Below are 20,257 nucleotides of genomic sequence, written 5' to 3' on the forward strand. Positions count from 1 at the left end.
GCTTGGGCCTGTTGCCCGTTTCCAGAGATTTTTGCAAAAGACCAAGTACTTCTGTCCCTTGACATGAATCTCTTGTTTCCACTATTTTTTCAGACTTCTTGCTCATCAGTTGATAGTTTACTGGATTGACTCTCGACTGACTGTCTGCCAAAGCCTTTCTGGTTCATAGCCATTTTGAGAATGTGCAAGTTTTAATTGTGAAACATTGATAGGTAAAATATTTAAAAATTCACTGAATTCGACCAAATGTCCCCATAGCCAGTTGAAGTCAATAACTTGAGTTTCAAGAGGAGAATCAGAAATATGCCATGTATGATGAGATTCATGGCATATTTTCTTGGTTTCCTACACATTCAGCAGATGAAGTCTGGGTTCTCTGGATACATTAGGGACAAGTAGCCTCCTAACATTTTCCATTGAAGATCAGACCTCTTTAAAAAAATGCAAGAATCACGGAGTTCTGTGAGACACTACATGGCTGAAAGGTTTTATTTTATTTGTTTTTTATTTATTTTTATTTTTCATAGACTGTGTTAGAAGTTTAGAAGTAGACTGTGGACCAAATTGCTAGTAGTACACCATGAAAATCTTCGATCTAGGAAATTTCTGCAAACAGCTTTTTCTATCTTGTTTTCTTTATCCCTGTCAAAACCTCTCTGCATCTTTCCTCAGTAAACTTCATGGCTTATACTCACTCCCTTCATGTCATCCATCCTGCAGTCTTGAGAGGTCAGTCCAGTCTCTGATGAGCCTAGGGAATCAGTCTCTGTTGCCTCCAGGATAGCTTTTTCAAAGAAATGCGTTCTCCCATACTGCCCTTAGGCTTAGGAGTAGCTTTCCTGAACAACTTCAAAGATATTTTCCATTGTTCTTCAAATTATCTGTGAAATGCCCTCATATTTTAGTGTATTCTAGTTTTGAGAAAAGATAGTATTTCCATGAAAGGTTATTTCAGAGCATCTCCACACAAGTCAAAGTGAATTTAGATTGTATGAAAGATCACAGCATTTGCACGTTCATATCCCAATTGTGGACTCTATACCAGTTGCCAAGTTATCTATTCCAACATTTTAGAATTCAGCCTATCTTTTCATTATAGTTTAAAGCCCTCCCATTTTTTCATGCCAAGAACATGCTTAAGAAATAAAATGCTTTAACTTTTCCAACAGTTGCACTCAATTTGAAGGATCTAGTAAACATTACTGAAGCACAGCTAAGGGAAATTCCCTATGGCTAATAAAATTTTGGTAGTAATAGCAAATAAATTTTGAAGTTTTCATAATAGATTATCTAAACATCTCCAATGCAAAGCATAAAACAAAGCAGGCCCAGAAGCTATTGTATAGTTTTTAAAGTATCTTCAGATTCTAGAGAGAATCTCCATAAATGTAACAGTTGTTAAATTATTGATGTTCTGGCAGAAATGCTGCTAATTTTTTTCACTATTGTTGCCGATATTTCTGTTAAGAATTTCAGAGTACATTTTATGGGTTTTTTTTATGTTAATGACATCTTCCTACCTCCCAGTAGTTTGATTTTAACCATTTGCATAGTTTCAGTCCATTAAAACTGTCTTTTAGCAAGAGGAAGTGTAGTAATTTATCCTTACAGGGATGTTGTGACTCAAACACTCCTTTCTCTTCCTGTTGCTCAATCCAATGTCATTAAATAATAGATTTCATTTCATAACTTTGCAGTAGCAATAAAGAGGAAATTATGTTCAGAAGGCATGTTTATTTTTTTTCCCCAGCCTTTTCATGGTTTAAAAGTGATTCTTTCTCTTCGTGCTAAAGTAATGTGAAACAGCTTTTTCAAACTTATGTCCTTGGGAAATGAATGTTAATTAAAGAATGAACATGAAATAAGACTTAGGAAATCAGTGCTGTTTTTCAGACACAAATATCTGTTGTTCAGATTTTACATTTATGCTCCTTCATGTTGCTTTCCTTTCTTTCTCTGAGCAAGAGGTCCCTCCTTTTTTCTTTCATCTTCCCAAGAGAAAATCTGTCATGTTCATGCTATCATCTGTACAATTTACCTTGCATTTTTTGAAGCTCTGAGAATTATAATTCATATAAATAAGAAAGAAAACACAGGAAACCAACACATATATACAAAAATTTGGAATTCCTTTCCTATTATTTTTACATGAAAATGGGCCTACCTTGGACTGGGACTATTGTTTTCATAGATTTCCATCTATTTTTATCTTTATCTTGGATTAGAAGATTCGTGGAAGAAAGGTGCTATAGCTTCAGGATTTTGAAGCCATTTTGAAATAAACTGGAGAGAGATTTCTTGATAGAAGAGAAAAATTTCATAGAATTTCCTATTTTATTACACAGTCTGATTATACCTTGTCCCCATTGACATATTTTTCTCGACAAATAAATATTACAGAACAGACTGAGACTGTCTCTAGTGTCATAATGTATACTCCACGCATATATTGTGGTTGAAAAAAACATTAGAATCAAATGTTTTTCACTCCTTTTTTTTCTATTATTGTTTTCTTTTTCTATTGATAATTTGGGTATATCTTGCAAGTTGACACCTGGCTGTCAAAATTCTGCAGGCAGTATAATTTGTCTTAATCCCAGACACCCATATGGCCTGTCTGCTGTCCAAAACCATTTAAACCAGTAGTCATTTACACATATTGTGTGCCTCACTGTTTAATCTGAGTGATCCTGTAGCATTTAGTTGTGGTCACCATGCAAACTGAGAAGGTCCCACTTGGTTGACGTGCATTTGAGCAGATGAGGATAGAAAATAAGAAGAAAGACCAATGTGAATAATTTCAGGTAAAATCTTTTAAGTTGCAAAGTCTTCCATCACTAGCATAGTATTTCCAAGTATGAACATAATGGCATATCTCTTCAGGGCTGTGAATAATTGTAGAGCTTTCTAATGGAAGATGTTGCCATTTTGTATTTTTGATTGAACCTGAATCCTTTTTTTCTCTTTCTGTCTCCTAGTCTAAATTTTCAAAGCAATGTCTTGCTTATGTCCTTTGCGGGATTTAATTTTTTGAAGTATGTATTTGTCTTTCATTTTGAGGTGTTTGAAGAAAATTTTTTTATTACTTTGGGATCAGTTCAGTCAGAGGATCAAGGTCCTGTCTTCTCTATATTCACTGCACTGATGGTTGCCTGCTCTTCGTAGTAATACTTGCTTTGCAGTTCTTTCATTAGCCTGGGGCTTGCTCTAAAAGCACTTTATCTCTGTGCTTGTAATAGGTAAATATATGTCTTATTTTCCCTGTGACAAACAGTGAAGCCTGATTCCAATTTGCTGTCATATGGGAAGGAAGAGTATTTATTTAGTGTTCTGGTGAAACTAATATAAGGCAGTGATTGTTTTCCTATGTGAGCAATGTAAGGATGCATGATTTAAACAAATGTTACTCTCTACAGCAATGGGAGAAAGAAACCTGTTTATATTAGAAGGTCTCTCAATCAACAGAGAACAGGTTTTTTTCTGCTTGCATCATTGGAAACTGCGTAACAATAATCCTGAATGGTGGTTTCTTCTGGGATTTGAAACCAAAGGACAGGAAGCTGTGGTATAACGTAAACCTCTGCTGGTTTGCATGCCATAGTAATACTGGAGAAAGACAAGAAATAGAAATAATTGATGGAGAGGACCTAAGTCTGAGTTAATAGACTAAATATTTGAAAATAATATTATCTTCACTACTTAAGAAAGGTAAATTCTAATTGCTTTTTTTTGTTTTACTAAAGGAAAGGTGAATGCATTTATTGCTGAAAAGATTGCACATTCTTATTTTTTCAAAGTAACATTTAGCACTAAAAAAACATTCAAAGATGTAACTTAGATGGAAGTAATAGCTATAGTTGAGATTCTCAACTTGGAATTACTATAGCGATACTGCTGTAAAAGTGAAACAGCTCATTGTGAAAGTTTGAGTCCAAATGTAGTTAGTTTTATTATAATTTGGACTAGATGACCTTTAAACATCCCTTCCAACCCAAACTATTGTATGATTCTGTGATAATTTCCTCCAAAACATCAGGATTTATTCGGTTTAGATACAGGGAAATTTGCTGCCAGTGATTTACAGGGCGATGGCAGCATTTACTTCAGCGTCTAGAATATCCTGACAATCCTAGAACATGGACAGTCAGTAGAGGACCTCTACACTCATCTTCTTCAGAAATACAGAGATGCGTTTGCAGAGGTTGGAGTGCTTTTAGCCATGAGAATTTTTCAGTTTCGTATTGGCTAATGAATCTTTCATATCTACAAAGTTCACACTTCACAAAGCTTTTTTCACGGTCTCTTGCTCATTCTGAAGAACACTACTCTATCATTTCCCCTTGGATGATATTTTTCAAGCTTATTTTTTGTCCCTTGTATAATAATAACTAGAGTAGAAGTTTCCAAGTTTGTTTTCTTGCTTGCTGTTACCATCACCAGCAGTGGGAGAGAGCATCAGCAGCGGCCATCTCCAGTGCTACACCAAATCTTGAATAACATCTATGTAGCCACTGAATAATTTGACCATATTAAAACTGAATTCAATGAGTCTGAATACTTTTCTGCACTTAGAGACTTTATGGTTTTAACGTTGTTGGTATAATTTCACTTTGGTCAGTATTGCCTGCTATAAATGTCAGGTGTGCAGTAGGGTTTCTTCTGTTTCATGGAGAGTAGAAGAATTACAGGTATAAAATGTTGGCCCAAAAAGTTGATTTTGGAATTAGAATTGAAAGAAGGAAAAATCGGAAAAAGTCATGCCTGAAGCTTAAGTTGAAATGTAGTTACTGTTCACAAATGCATTAAATTCTTTTTCCCTGCATGACAGAAAATGCAACAACAAGCTCTATTTTAAGAAGCTGAGCTTAAATTATTTATAAAGAAGAGATTTTTAAAAAAATACTTCGATTTACAGCTCATCTTTTGCAAAATAGTGGTCTTAATTTCATATTTACTTGGATTTTTTTTCCCTGATTTAATCTCTTTAATATAATTTTAAAAAATCATACCATTTCCAATTGATGCAAATCTTCACTTTCAGTAGCAGAGCCTGGGCTATTTGGCTTTAAGAATAAGGTATCGTTTTTCTAAAAATTGTGCCTGTTTATATTTTAAACAAGAATCATTCAGAGTATCAACAAATGTGGGGGTCAGCTATGATTATGCCTGCTAAAAATAAAAAATACAGAGCAGAAGGATTCAGCTTCCCTTAATCCCGGTTCGTGGTGGGATTGCTGCTCTACTGCCTACTGAACTGCAGGAGTTACTACACCATACCCATCGAGCTGAACAAACATGCACAATCCCTTGTGAAAACTGAATTATTCCACACATGAGAAAAGGTTTTCACCTGTTTTTTCCCCTCCCTTCTCCTATGGAACAGCACCTAAGTGTTTTAGACACTGGTAAAGAATGGAGTAGTGAGACCCATATGTCTTCATCAGCAACCTGGATGGGTGACACAGGTGATAATACTAAATTGGGGGATGGCTGACAAAGGGCAGAGCTTCATGCCAGTGGGAGCTTGATAAACCTGAGGATCAGATAGACATAAATCTAGGTGTCCACAACTGTGGCACGATAACCCCACGTATCACTGTGGTTTGGGAATCTGCTGCTCTGGGATGTGTTGTGGCGTACAGTCTGAAGATGCCCTGGGTGGCCAAATACAGTCTAGCATCTTCTGATGTTGTATTTATACATTTCCTTGGAAAGAAATGGTATATGCTTTAACTTAGAATTGTTTAGTAATGTTCAATTTTATGACATTGGTCAGTAGAACGCCTTCGTCTTCCAGCTGCAGTTTTTTTCCAAAGGTGTGTTTTCCTGTTAGCCCATTCCATTACACAAGCTGAGTCCATGTAGTTTTCTAAAGGCTGTGTACATTTTTCAGATTTTTTTTTCTTTTTTTTGTCTGTTTAGAAGGATCTTGTTTGTAACATGAAGAATATTAGCTCAAGCAAGCTGCAGGGTGTTCTGCTCTTGGTGTTTTCTCTCCCTAAAAGTATTTACCTTCCTTTGTTGCGTTTCTTCCATTTGGATTATACTGTGTTGCTAAAAAACAAAAATAAAAACCAAAAGAAGGCTGCAACCCTCTCTATAATCAGAAGTATGTGGATTGTCAGTAGAATGAAGAGAGATGATGATGTCCAGAATTCTATTAAATGTTCAATTTAAACAAATGGGAATAATAACAAGATGTCTTTGAATCATCATACTAATCTGTAGGGGTCTTTGATTACAGTGGTATGGTTAAAAACATGCAGGCTGAGATGGAGGGCTGTTTGCTGGAGTTCGTAGGACTAGCTTTCACACAATTTTAGTCTGAAGGCAGCTGAGGAAAGGGCTGTTTTCTCCTTTGTTCGAACAGTCTGACTTCTGAAATTTAGATCAACTGCTTCAGAAACTAAAGAGTAAATTTTTTTTTTTGAAGAAACAAATATAACAAGTTAGGTACTTGAAAACAAGTTCTCAGTAAATGCCAGGACAGTAGGTTATGAACTGATGTTTTCTTATTCTCATGATCTTTATCGACTGAACTTCACTGTATGTCTAAGCTAGAAAGTGCTCCTCTAAAGCCTCAAAATGGGACGCAGAGCTTTATCTTCTCAAGGTCACACATAATCACCTGGTGTTACATTAAATGGTCTTCAGTAAAAAATACTTAGATTCAAAACCGGATACCTAATAACAAGAAAATGGATTGTCTTTTAATCTGCAGATGAAAGTTTTAGGTTTTAGACAGCTTGTGATGATTTAGTCATGCTGTTTAACCCTTGTGTGGTCATCCTAAATCATTACCTATTAGAGTACTCTAATGGACTCCATAATGTAATTATCCTCCCAGGATGTGCTAACTGTGTAAAGCACGTTCCTATGCTGACAAGTGGAAACAAATTCTGTATTTTTCCTGTGTATGTTAGGATTAGAAGTTCAGGTGTCAGCATTAGTAGTATGTGAGATATTATATGGAAAGATTTAAGTGAAAAATGAAGTTTAATTGCTTTCGGAAAAATATTGGGATGCTCTGTTTAGAAGACATTTGTGGCACTATATCTAAATTCAGAATATTCTATTGGTATTTTTATAGTTGAACACTTTTGTTCTAGAAAAGATGAAAAAATAGGACATTTTTATGCATATATAATAGCAAAACAACCTTCCTGCCTCAGAAAAAAATTCGGCCAGGTGAACTATGATCTAATTTTCCTCTATAATAAAAACAAAATCATTGCTCCTGAAGCATTATTCTTGGCTGCCAGCAGTTTCAAAGCATGCAGACATTACCATTTTGACTCTGTCCTGCTGTTTAACTGGAAGGATTATGTCACAACATAGTATGTTTGTTTTCCAGCTTTTTGTCTGTTTGTCCGTCAAGACGTTTTTGTAGAAGAAGTATCGGTCATTGTTGACTTTGGAGGTAGTGGAAGAAAAAATAATTATGAAAAAAAAAAAAAGCAGACAGTACCATTGAAGTAACTGTGCTCCTGTCATAGGAGAATGAATACTCCTTTCAACAAATCTATAATTTGCAGAAGTTGCAAAAAGAAAATAGCCGTAAGGTGACTGTTAACATACTTCAGTTCATCCTGCCAAGAAAGTTAACTTCATAAAGTCATTAAACCAGTGATTACATTTTAAAATATTATTCCCCAGCCATTTCTTCTTAGACTTTAAAATATAGTTACTGTATATACTACCTTCTTTGTAATGTGAAAAATTGTAAAATACACTTATTTTTCATAAACTCCTAATTATTAACAGAGCTATTTGCGCTCCTATAGTTAAAGTCATTTCAACACTTCCGTTATTTAAACTTCACTTTTAGGGGTTCGTAATTTGGCTGTAATAAAAAATACGTTCAGACTCAGAGGTCTCAAATATTGTTTGCTGGTATTAGGAAATTTAGCCTGTTTTTCTTTAAGAAGCTAAGTAATTTGGATTGTTTGCTGTTTTGCAGTATAATCCAAACCAAAATATTTTGTAAGGTGGACTAAATAATTTCAATAATTAAAAAAATTAGGAAAAGACAGTGAGTATGTTGGAACTGCTGCTGCCCCAAATTCTGTGGCCGACACTGAATATAGCTGAGGCTCAGGGAAAGGAGATGTTGGGAAGTTCTTGCCACATCTCCACTGTTGCTATATAATAACCTCATATATGCAAAGTTATTGCAGCATTTATATCATGCCTATCATCTGGAGTCATGGGCAGTAGACCCACTGCTTACAGAGTAAGAACCCCCAGTACTTCCACTGCAGCGAAAGGTGAAAGACCTCCTGACTTCAAGGTTGCATAGCTGAAAATTGCTTTTCTGGAATGATAAATGCTCGGGTGCTCGGAGATGGATCGTTTCTTTGGTACGGCTTCCTGAAATCCCCCTTCATCATGTAACGCAGCCACGGTAATGACTCAACAAGGCCTTCAGCTCCGGAAATTAAGGAATCGGGGCTTATTGCATATTAATGGCAACTCTGGGACAGTCAAATAAGACAGTTTGTTATAATACTAATTATAGCAAAGCACTCATGTTGTGGTTTGAATGAGTCAATTATGTGTGTGTTAAAACTATAAATACATCTTCCCCCCAACCTAGGCTGTGTGGTACGTAATTTTTTTTTAATTGCTTGGATACATATTTACCTGAGCATATCCTGGTTTCCCAGGTAAATATGTGTACCAATGCAGAACTCATTATGGTCTGTTTGGATAAATAATCCATATTTTATAACTGTACAGGAAGTAATTATTTTCATATTTTGCTTTCTTTAAGCCAAAGAAATTAAATGCCGTGTGTTCATTCCTTAAAATAAAATAGATGCAAAAGTCAGGGCAATACGAGAATAAAGTTTTCATTGTTTTGGTAGAAACTGAGAATATTATTCCAGATTTTGATCTTGTATTTAGCCCAGAATAACTCCATTAAAGTAAACAGTGTTATTCAGGATTTACTTAGATGCAAATGGGACGCAAATTTGGCCCCCTTGCCTTACTCTCCCTTACTTCATTGGGAGGTTCCTGTAAGCAGCGTGCACACAATCTTTGCTTTAAATGACATTGTCACATGTTTATCATTTGGAAAAATAAGGTATTTCAGCTACATGCAGAAATAAACATACCTGAATTTTATGGTAAGAAAATTAACGTCTTCTAGAATCATAGAATGGGGTGGGTCGGAAGGGACCTTAAAGATTATAGTTACGGTCCTGTACGCGTTAGGGAACCAGAGCGTACTTACACGACGGATATTTCTGCCATTGTTTTATATGATATTTGGAAAAGCTGTGTTGTGTTACCACCGTGCTAAGGTCAGGTTTTGTAACACTTTTAAGCTTAGTGGGGCCAAAGTCAGCCTTGGCATAAATCCACTAACTGCAGTAGATTTACACTAGAGATGAATATTGGCTCGTTCTTGGTAAATTTATTTTTATCCAGCTCTTTATATTTTATGTTAGAAATATAAGTAGCTTGCGTGCCCTCAAACTAATCAGAATAAGAAACAGTTTTGCTTATGCCAAAAAATAGAACTATCGTTTTTCACATTCTTACATTTTTCAAGTAAGATTATGTTACTGTGACTTCTGAATTCCTGAAATCTCTCTGGTCTCTGCGACTGCAAGGGCCAAGAGAGGGGTTCAAGGGGAAAATCTGAAACTCTTCGTGCAGTATGTTTTGTGTTGTGCATACGAGATACAGTTAACGTTTTATATGCATGTGATTAGTGTGGAAAAAAATTAATGCAGTCCAGTATTATGATTTATGGACTGAATCTTTTGCCCAGTGAACACTTGCCAAAATGAAAATCTTTCCCCCCCCTCCTCCTTTGGATATTAGAAACAGCTACTGTTTTTGTTGATCTTTTTAACTTCTGAATAGGCCTATTTCAAGTCATAGCAGCATGGGAGCTCAGATTAATAATATACTTATTCAGCCAGTGATACTGAGTGAAACCATTGCTAGTGTGAGTATGAAGGATAGGATTTCTTTAAATTATTTTCAGGTGCATTATGCATTTCTGAAAGAAGAATATAGAGATATTTGAAAATAAATTAAATTTCTGTTTATCGATTGTTACAGGTGTGTATGAGTTTTAATATCAAGAATTTTTTAAGGCGTCTCTCCTTTTGATAACTTCTGTACTGTGCTCGCTGTCAGTCCATCCATCAGATGGTTAGCAAGGATATCAGCAAAGAGATTATGATTAAATCTTGCCTTTTGAACAATATTTTTGAATTTAGAGGAAAAGGCATCTTCCATGCTGTGAAGCATCCTTTCTATCCCACCTCCTCTACAGCATCATCTTAAACCAGAACCAAAGGCTAGCGAGGTGAAAGGAGCAAATCCCGCAGACTTCTCGTCTGCATTTGAGGTAGACCTCCTTAGCCCAGTAGTTTGATAAGCATCAGCTTGATAAGGATCAGCTTGTACTGGTTTTGATACGATCTCTTTGTGTATAAATTAGCCCAATTTCCTGCACTTACCGAAGGTGAATCCAAGGCTGATGTGCTTAGTCCCTTACAAAGAAATTTTTTTCTTTACAGCACAATTTGAGGAGTCTGGGGCCTTTAGAGGCACTGTCGCGATGGAGGCGAGGGCAGATCTTTGCTTCACGCTCCTTTGGCCACCTTTTATCATTTTTTTTTGCCATTCATTGCTCAATCCCATCTTTACCTCTACCATGTCTGAATGGCCTGGTCAGCTCAATTAAGGTTTTTCCAATTACCTTATTTATAGAGTCGGTGTTTCTTATCAATTTATTTTCTTTCTCTCAAATGAAATAAGAGTATGCCTAAAAAAGTTCTTCATGTGAGTCTGGTTTGTACTAATGATAAGTCAAGTAGGCGTAGAGTTTCTTTCAAAAAATACTTAGGTAAGCTGTTTAAAATTAATATTTGTTATTCTAAAAAATTGTGAGAGGGATCAGCCGCCCTTCCACAGTTGCAGATAAAGTGCTATGGCAAGAATTTGGCATTTTTACATTGCCTGAGAGAATTATATGTTCATTTTCTGGGCTAATGTGGTGCAAGGAAAAAAGAAAAAAAGGGATGTAGTGCTTTTTAAAAGCAATCCTTTTAAACATAAACAAAAAAGCTTTTGCTTGAGATTTGTCAAAAGTCTTTCAGTCTTTTCGTAAAATTGTTATTCACTTCTTGGCTAACAAGAGCCGAGTGACACCTTTGAGAGTCCCAGCTTGTGTTTTAGTGCATAGCTTGTATTTTGCTATGCACTACCATGCAAAATATTATCTGAACTTATTTAAAACAAACCCTAGTGAATAAATTTTTTAACACAGAAACAGCCGTCCTAATTTATTCATTGATTTTAGTTGCAGCAAGCAGCTGAAGTTTCTCAGCTGAGAGGAGCTCGAGTCATCTCTGCTGAAGACCTCCTGTTCTTAATGCGCAAAGATAAGGTATCGTAATGAGACAGAAATTTCTTACTTTACATAGTAAGCTGCTTACCGTGTTGTAAAGTGCTTGCTTATCCTATGTGAAAGGAGACCATCATCACAAAAAGCTTTATTTAAAAGTATAGCTGCTCTGCAATTGTATTGTATTGGACACGGTACAATATTTACATAACATTTTAATTAATTCTCATTTTTTCCTGTGACTTCAATTATCAACAGATTTTTTTCACTAAGCTTTAGGTTGGGTAATATGCCTTAGAGCTTAAACCAATTTGTTAATAAAGGTGTAAATATTGATACTTATAACTCTTTTATTAAAAACCAGTCATTCTAATTTCCTCATAGTTATGCAGGGTGTAGATGTGACATTTGACAGTGCAACCATTACATTTTTATCATCTAGGATGTCAGTAAATCCTGACTTGATTTTACTTTATAATATATTTCCTGTACTTTATGTCACTAAAATTTCTCTGGATAGTAAGGAGAGCAGGTCAATAATTTAAAAAAAAAAAAAATCCGTGCAAAGATTGAGTTCATTTTCTTTCTTTAAATTTCAAAATTATTAAAAAATTATTGTCAACTATTTTAATCAACATTATTTATTCTTCCTTTGTCTCCTTTTCTTCCTTAGTTCCCACCTTTCTCTCCCCCTTTTCTCTCCCCTTTGTTTTTCTTTCCTCATTTGATAGGTAAAACCTAGTGACCAAAACAATACCAAAATTTAAAAAACACTAAAACATGAAAACCAATTGCAGTTTCTTTATTGGATATGATCCATAAGGCTATACTGAAAACATTGGTTAATATGGATGTCAAAGTTCATGGTAATATGCATTTGTAGGTTTCAATTTCCAAACTAAGCAAAGATTTTGGAGTGCCCTAAAAGAAACCTGATTTCTGAATTTCTGCTTTCTGAAAGTCAAACCCATATCTGTCTCATAGTTGGCAAGCATCGTACCAAGGAGCTCAAATAAATAATTTTAAATGTGGAATTGGTACTGACCTTGATGTACTTTCTATGTATGGATTTTCAGCAGAATCAAAAATTATGAACATTATAAAAATCATATTTACTGAGTAATGTATTACTCATTCTTATGTTTGTGTCTTACAAAGTTAGTCTGAATAAAAAATAACTGTATAGTACTAATTAATATCAATGTATTTTTTGTCTTAGAAGAAGCTTAGAAGGCTACTTAAATACATGTTTTTTCGAGACTACAAATCTAAAATTGTCAAAGGAATAGAAGAAGATGACCTCCTTGAAGGTAGAGAAAAAATTACTTAATATGGGGGAAGCTCGGTATCTTTTTAAATTTGCTGAACAGCTCAATGCAAGGTATTAATGTCTTCCTTAATATTTAAAGACACAAAAATATTGTCTTCAAGTAATTTGGTTTAAAATCTCTGCTTTTCCATTTGAAGTACTTCTAAAGTAAGTATTTGCATCTACCATTCAGATGGTAAGTAACACTGCTTAATGTCAGAACTCTGTTGAAGTAAGAAACTGGTGCTGATTAAAGGGCTAATTGATTTCAGCATGTGTAATTTAAATGCGGCAGCTACCGTGTGCAATTGAATGGACGTTTGTTAAATTATTATCAAAGGGTTTTGACATGTTTTACAAAAAAATCCCATAATCTGAAGTCGTTGAATACTAATATATGTCCTGGGTTTGTTTTCAGTGTGGTTTAACATTTTATACTTTGAATCTGTAATTTAAAGAATGGGAAACACTTTTGTTTCCCCATTCCGTGAGGATTTTATAACAGATTTTATAACCAATGCATTTAAAGGAAAAGCTCTTCAAATTAAAAATATATTAATTTATGCCATATAATTTGCTGGTATAAAGTTTTGTTGATTTATATTAACAGAAGAATTAGCATTTCCTTTGTAAAAAGTTAAGTTGAAACTTATCACAGCAAATCTAAACCTTGCCGTATTTTTATAACATCTAGCAATGTCCATATGCAACTTTTTGTACTTAACTTATTTCCTTTCTCAGAGCTTTTTATTTTTATTTTTTTCCCCTTACAATTAATTCCTTGTGTTTGGTTCCTCTGAGCATCCACACTGATGTTAGGTAAACATTGTACTTCTTGCTTTGACTTAGTCAATCTGTGGATAAATTTTTGTCAACTCATTTGAGATTTAATTTGCCTGTGGCATTTTATTTTCACTACACGTGAAAGTATATTGTTTCATGCAAGCAATCTGGCAGTGTAGTTTCCTACCTGACAGCTTTAGTTTTTTTTAATACTTAAGTCAGTGTCACTATTTAAAACAAATAAACAGTTTTCGTAAGCCATTTAGATGCTCATGAAATGCTTCCTAAACACAGTTCATCTGGGATTAAAGATTGCATTTTCTGGCATGCTTTGGTAATTGAAGCCATTAATTTTGTTTTGTGTAGCTAATGTCTTTATTACTGCTATTCTGTTTAGAACAACAGAGATCACCTTGCCAGGGTTCTCCAGGTTTTACTGGAGAGCAGTACCGTAGAGCTGCGTCTTAGTGCTTGTGTTATGGTTTGCTTTAGGCAGTAGGTAACGAGGATGTTCTATGCGCTTTTGGGAAAGAGCATTTCTTCTATGTATTCTGTACTGTAAGTGAGGGGTTTTGTACAACCAAAGAAGGGTGGTTTCTTCTACAGCTCTGTCCACTGTGGATCCTTCAGTGAGAAATAATGATATATGAGCAGTAGACTAGGTTTCTCTAGATTCCTAGTAACCACTAGGTTGTACTAGAAAATGCTAAAGGTGATTTTTTCCTACAGTGCTGCTGCAGCATAGCAGTGACATCACCTCGGTCAGGTAGCACAACTTGTATGAGGAGGACAGTAAGAACAGGACTTTTCTGCACAGTGCATCTGATTCTAAAACATGTCCCTCCTAGGGACATCGGTTGGTGTTTGGAGAAGCCAAATAACTTAAGTTTGTTGTTCTTTGCTTACCTTTGTGAAGACAAATTCAACAGTAATAACACGAACAAGCGGCAGAAGCTTGCTCAGGACTTTCTCAACTCCATTGACCAGACTGGAGAGCTCTTAGCCATGTTTGAAGATGATGAGATTGATGATGTCAAGCAAGAGCGGATGGAGGTAATTCTTTTCTTTTACTGATACCCAGCTGTAGCAGAAAAAACTGTGAAGTATTTCATACACCATGCTAGTCTGATGCCCTTTCTGTGCTGCATACATCATTGTAACATGTTTCTTTCCTTTTGCCCAGTTGGTCTAAAGGAACCCTATTTCCATATTTTTCCTATTCACTCAAATGTTTCCTGATATCTAAGCACGCATGCTGAGAAGGAAGATTACAAAAGGGTAGTTATGGATCTTTCTGTCTGCCCTATATTTGCATTTCCTTCCTGTAGAAAGCAGATTCTATTTATAAACATTTCACATGCATTTTTCACAATCTTTTTTTTCTTTTTCATTATTCCTCTCATTAGAAAATCGTTTCAATAGCATTTGAGGATTCTTTTCATATAACACAGCTTACAGATAAAATTAAAATACTCTGTGCAAACATGCTTAAGTATATGCTCTTCTCTCCCTCCTGCTTTCAAGTCCTATTTTCTGATCTATGTTCATATGAAAAATTACGTCTACATTACAGAATGCAGTAACATATCACTCTGAAAAAGCTAGCCTGGGATCAAGAAGCAGTGTAGCTGTGTTGGCATGGAAGTCTTGTGGAGCGATAGTTTTGATGCCAGTTGGTTTTGATACCAGTTTTACTTGGTTTCACTGAGATTTAGCTGTACTGGCACAAGATACTACATCATAGCAAGTATGCCTTATAGATCTTATCAACCCCATGGCCTCTCTAGCAGCAGAGCATCTTCTTGAATGTCATTTATTCTGAAGTATTTATAAGATCCAAAGGCTGTATCTGTACTAATCAATAAACTAGGCCAGGGCCAGACTGGCCCTGAAGGCAGGTGACGTGGCCTGGCTTGGGCCCCTATGGCTAAATTTTTGGTAAGTGGACAGGGCTACCCTGTCTTTTCGGTAGCCCTGTCTGTAGCAAATCTGGAGAACAGTCCATGGCCCCTGTTCACGCTCCATTCCTCCTCACGTCTTGTGTGGGCAACTGGATGTCAAGGGCAAAATGGTGCCAGCAGCACGCTCACAATTCCACACTAGTGTTTGGGCCAATTTCCATCCTTTTTAGTCAGTAGTATAGTGTATGTGGCTGTTTGAAACTTGCTATTTTTAGAGTGCTTTTTATACCCTTTCAGTGGTAGAAACTGGTTACTTTGGTCTGATTTTCTTTTCTATGCTGAGGTGGCTGATGCATTCAGTGATATTTGTGTATTTAATATTTGACTACTAGGGCCTCATTTCACGGTCAGGATTTCATGGAAAATTCTAAGAAATAACCCAATTTTTATCCTACCCTTGTTGTAAGTCTCATTTTTTCTTCTTAATGGAGCCTCTTTTCAGAACTGGCACTTTCCCAGCCCTGTTTCCCCTTCCTTATTCCCATTACAATTACTCAAAATCCAGTCAAGGATCCCGTCTCTCTAAGAATTTGGCTGGGAACAAGTCCGATTTCTCCCCAGCTGAGAATCAGTGTCATAGATCAGTTGTTTTGGAACTGATGGTTTCTTTTCTTTTCTTTCTTATTTATTTATGCAAAATGTTATGTTTTGCATAAAGGCGGGCAAATCCTTTGAGCTTGTACGCACAAAAATACATAACAGTACTGTTCTGAATGAATGGGTTATGTGCTTGACTTTACATTCTCTTCTGTCATTCCAGTATAATATTTTTTCCGTCTAAAAAACTACAGAAGTTGCTAGAAGTATGAAGTTCCCTGTCCTAGGCAAGGACAAATTTGACTCTATGTTTGTCTGTCAAGGAATGTGTTCCTGTAATCAAATATTTATCTTTCATCTGACTACATGTTTTGTTTTTTCTCACTCGACTATAATTTATGAACTGTAGTGTGTGCGTGTGTGTATAAAGTAATTCTTCTCTCTATTGCTCTACTTTGTTACATTTTGTGAACTCTTGATCTGTTTCCATGTTAAAAAAAAAGACAAAAATCAAGATCTACGTATTTTAGAATAGATCCATGAATTACATACAGGTATGAAGCCAGTACTATGTATTTTCTTTCTTGCTAGTTTTTAAAACTAATGACAAAACATGAAAGATTGCTTGAGACACGCTGTTCAAAATGTTTAACATATTTTTGGCTTTGTTTTGTTTGGGATTTTGTTGTCACTTTGAGGTGGGTGGAAAGGAATCAAAGATAGTAGGAAATATGATCCATTCCTAAAGGAAGAGTTGTTAGTGGATGGGCTAATCTCATGTATCACATTTTCTTTGTGCAGTAGATTGTTTAATCCATGCTAAGTTTTGGAGGAAATCCAATAGACACTTTAAAAATTCTAACAGTGTTCTTTAAGGAATTAGTGTACTTAAATCATGAGCTGTGATCTAAAGGCAGTGTTCCTTTTAGGTATCAATTACCTCAGAAATGTGTGGTTATCTTAGTTTGGACAACTGTAAATGATTTCAGTTCCACTTTGCCTTGGGCCAAAATCATGCTAAGTTGTCCAGAGCAGATGATAAACATATATTTCTGATGTCATTATGGGCTAAACAGGATATGATTGTTTAGCAGTATGGTTTCAGTTATGATACAAAAAGCAAATATTGTTTATACTCATTTCTTTTAAAACGTTTTGTAAAATTAGAGCTAAAACTTCATGAGATTGCTTGCTGTTGTGAGGTCTATTCTGTATTTGTACCACGGAGGAGTAAGCAAAGCTCCAAGCCACTTTCAGACATTACTAAAGGAGAACAAACAATTCTACAGTTTTGACTGAAAAACACCCACTAATGCTGCCATTAAAAAGAAAGGACATTCTTCTAGGATTGTATATAGAACTTATTGATGTATTCTGTGGGGTTAATTTGAAACAAAGGAACTATCTCTGAAACAGTAATAATAGCAATGTGCAAAAGAAAGTGGAATACTCTTAAAATACAGAACAAAATTAAGAACAAAATTCACATTACTCTGTCATAATACGTGATTATGTTGTCAATACGTTGTGATCATAACTCATTATAAAAACTTCAATAATAGCAATAAATAGTGGCAAACCAGTCAACTGTAGTGGCAGAATCAAACCAAAATAAAAACTGGAATAGCACCTCTGCCTCACTTCATAACATTTAGTATTTTGCCCTTCTAAGACAGCAGCAAAACACCAATGAAACACTGCTCCTCAGAGTAAGAACAGTTATAGATGTAATAAACTATTCTGCTTCATAGATGGAATTCAACTGTGCATGTGAAGGAGAGCTATCCTTATCGTAGAAGTTGTCTTCATAGCAGGTGACACTCTCTTGAGAATAAAATCTAATGGTGATCTCCCTAACACCCCTTTTTTATTGTACAGGTTAGGCTCTGGAATAACCAGAGCTGGTGGCGCTCAGGAATTCAATTTCCCTCCTATTGCCTGTTCTATGACAGGATCTATGAGAAATAAAACCTTTGCAAGTGGATTGCAATTTGGCTTTCCTCTGTCTCTTAAAAGTCTTTTAGAGGGGAGAGTTGGGATTCCTGTGGGATATGGCTGAATTGGAGTGGGGAGAAGTTGCATACGCATTTAAAATCTTGGCACTTTTCCTTATTTTACAGTTTGGATAGAGGTGCAGTTTTGGGTGTTTGTGTCCTTATGTTGCTACTCTGAACCTCTCAGGTGACCGGCCCATAGTAAAACTAGCTGCAGGTTTGGTTGTGATTTTGTGAATGGTAACGGCAATTCTGCTAAATTTTTCTATCAGAACCACTATCAAATTCTCCTTGTCTTGTTATTAAGATCGAGTACAGCTGTGTTAAAACGTCACTGCAAAGCTGACTTCTGTCTCGTTCTGTAAATACCCGTTTTTTATCATTTGATTTATAGTTCCACCTCCCCTACCAGGAAAAAGTCTTCCCATCAGAAATCTGAACTGACATACAAAGGAATGCATAGAGCATCACACTGTGAATGCTCTGTTTCACTTTTGTTCCCCTGGGATTAAGAGAAACACCATTCATCTGTCACTCCGACTGCTAGTTTAGGGATATATTTCCAACACTCGGGTGTTATATGGCAATAATTCAGTTGCAGTAGCTACCATAACGCTTTCATAGTACATTGCAAGTTTGAATAAACAGTGGAGGGAAGATAACTTCCCTAGAAGAATACACTACCTTGAAAGCAGGCTAGGTGCCAGCAAAAGGTTAAAACTAAGTTACATCCCTACAGAAAGGGATCGGCAGAAGCTTGTGGTTCTTTAAGGTGCATTGTCCTATGAATTACATTCGGTATTTAAAAACTCCAGGTATTTATTATTGTTCTAGGAAGTTCTTTGGAGATGTGATTTTTCCTCTACTGTTCATTAATATGCTTCTGTAGCAAGGTCACAGAAATGCAATGGGCCCTGTGCAAAATACAGTAGATTGCAATAAAGTGTAGGTGCGTTTGGAATATACCCTTTGTTCACATTTAATTTTGTCTGTGTTCAGATACAATGAATTTGTGTCCGTGAAACACACCTAAACACTCCCAGATGCACCTCAGGATACAAGGAATCATGTTCTGCAAGTTCACTCTGTTTCAATCATAGCAGTAAGATAGACTTGGCATATCGTAGTAAATTAGACCGTGACCAAGAAGATTGCCTCCAACTGGAATATGATCATCAACTTTTGAGTGGTCACGCTTTGACCTGAGCCAGGTAGCGTTGTCCCAAACAATTCCCTGGCACAGTTTGGGATTCAGTCTGGGCCAGGAGCATTCTCCATGGCACGGTTTGGATCTGGCTGCTCTTTTTGGGAGGCTCAGAGGGCAGGAGCATGGACACAGGTTGCTCCAGCCCTTGGAGCTAGGGCATGGACCTGGCATCTTTTAGTTGAGACAGCTAAAATTCGGTGAGATAATTCAGAAAAAAACCTACGAGCTCTTCTGTTAAGGGAGGATCCGAAAGATGGTGTTGAAGTACTCAAATTCATTGTGCTAATGCGGAAAAGATGTACAAAGAAAATAAGCAGGAAATGATTTAGAAAGAGCTCTGAGGCCTTTTAGTACTACCGTGCTCATTTCACTGGTGAAAATTATGCCAGTCTAAGTGCTCCGTGGGGTCATTACTCTTTAGGGAGTATCTGTTCATGCAGGGTGTATCAATAACAAACTGGAATTTGATTTAAAGCCCATATGGAAAGCTTACTGCTATAGTACAGACAACACATACTTAATAGAAGCTGCATGCCGGAAGACAAACTAAGAAGTTTTATGTTACTAAACATCAGGGCGTTGTTTCTTGGAGCACATCTTTTTGGCTATATAATTTTTATGATAAACTTATTTTTCTTCAGAAAGAATTATTTTCAGCGTTCTTACTGATTTCAGATTCTTGTTGACAGAATCTATATTTTGGGACAGAATCTTTGCATTAGTTGAGCGGTGACTTCTGTTATCTCGCAATATTGTGCCTAAACCTAATAATTTATTAATTTTTAGAATCACAGTTTATAAGTGCTAGCCCTTCTTTGATTTTAACAGATTTGATTTTAGCAGAAAGAATGCATCTTGGGCTAAGATTCGGCTACAGATGAAAATGTTTACATTTGGTTTGGGTTTTTGCATGTGAGCTGAGTGTCTCATCTCCCACTGTAATTACTGGAGATCCAGGCAGTATAAATAGTGGAGTTTAGAAAGCTATTCAGCTGATCAAATGTTTGTGTCTTCTTTACAGTGAGCTACACAGCTCTGTAGGCTCCTCTGGATGTATTTATCTTGTGGGGAATTTCTCTGTGTTGTCAGTGACCA

At 36.0% G+C, this 20,257-nt stretch overlaps 1 protein-coding gene across 1 annotated transcript in view; it reads left to right on the top strand.

Annotated features, from left to right (window-relative positions):
- Positions 1-20,257, top strand: part of SUPT3H (suppressor of Ty 3 homolog (S. cerevisiae)) — a 125,551-nt gene that overhangs the window by 35,803 nt on the left and 69,491 nt on the right. The window contains exons 4-6 of the mRNA XM_010583198.1: positions 11,327-11,413; positions 12,591-12,681; positions 14,380-14,516. Coding sequence (XP_010581500.1) covers positions 11,327-11,413; positions 12,591-12,681; positions 14,380-14,516 — 315 coding nt within the window. The remainder of the gene's footprint in view (positions 1-11,326; positions 11,414-12,590; positions 12,682-14,379; positions 14,517-20,257) is intronic.

Source organism: Haliaeetus leucocephalus, unplaced genomic scaffold (genome assembly GCF_000737465.1).
Source record: "Haliaeetus leucocephalus isolate CR32 unplaced genomic scaffold, Haliaeetus_leucocephalus-4.0 Scaffold871, whole genome shotgun sequence".
NCBI classification, from domain to species: Eukaryota; Metazoa; Chordata; class Aves; order Accipitriformes; family Accipitridae; genus Haliaeetus; species Haliaeetus leucocephalus.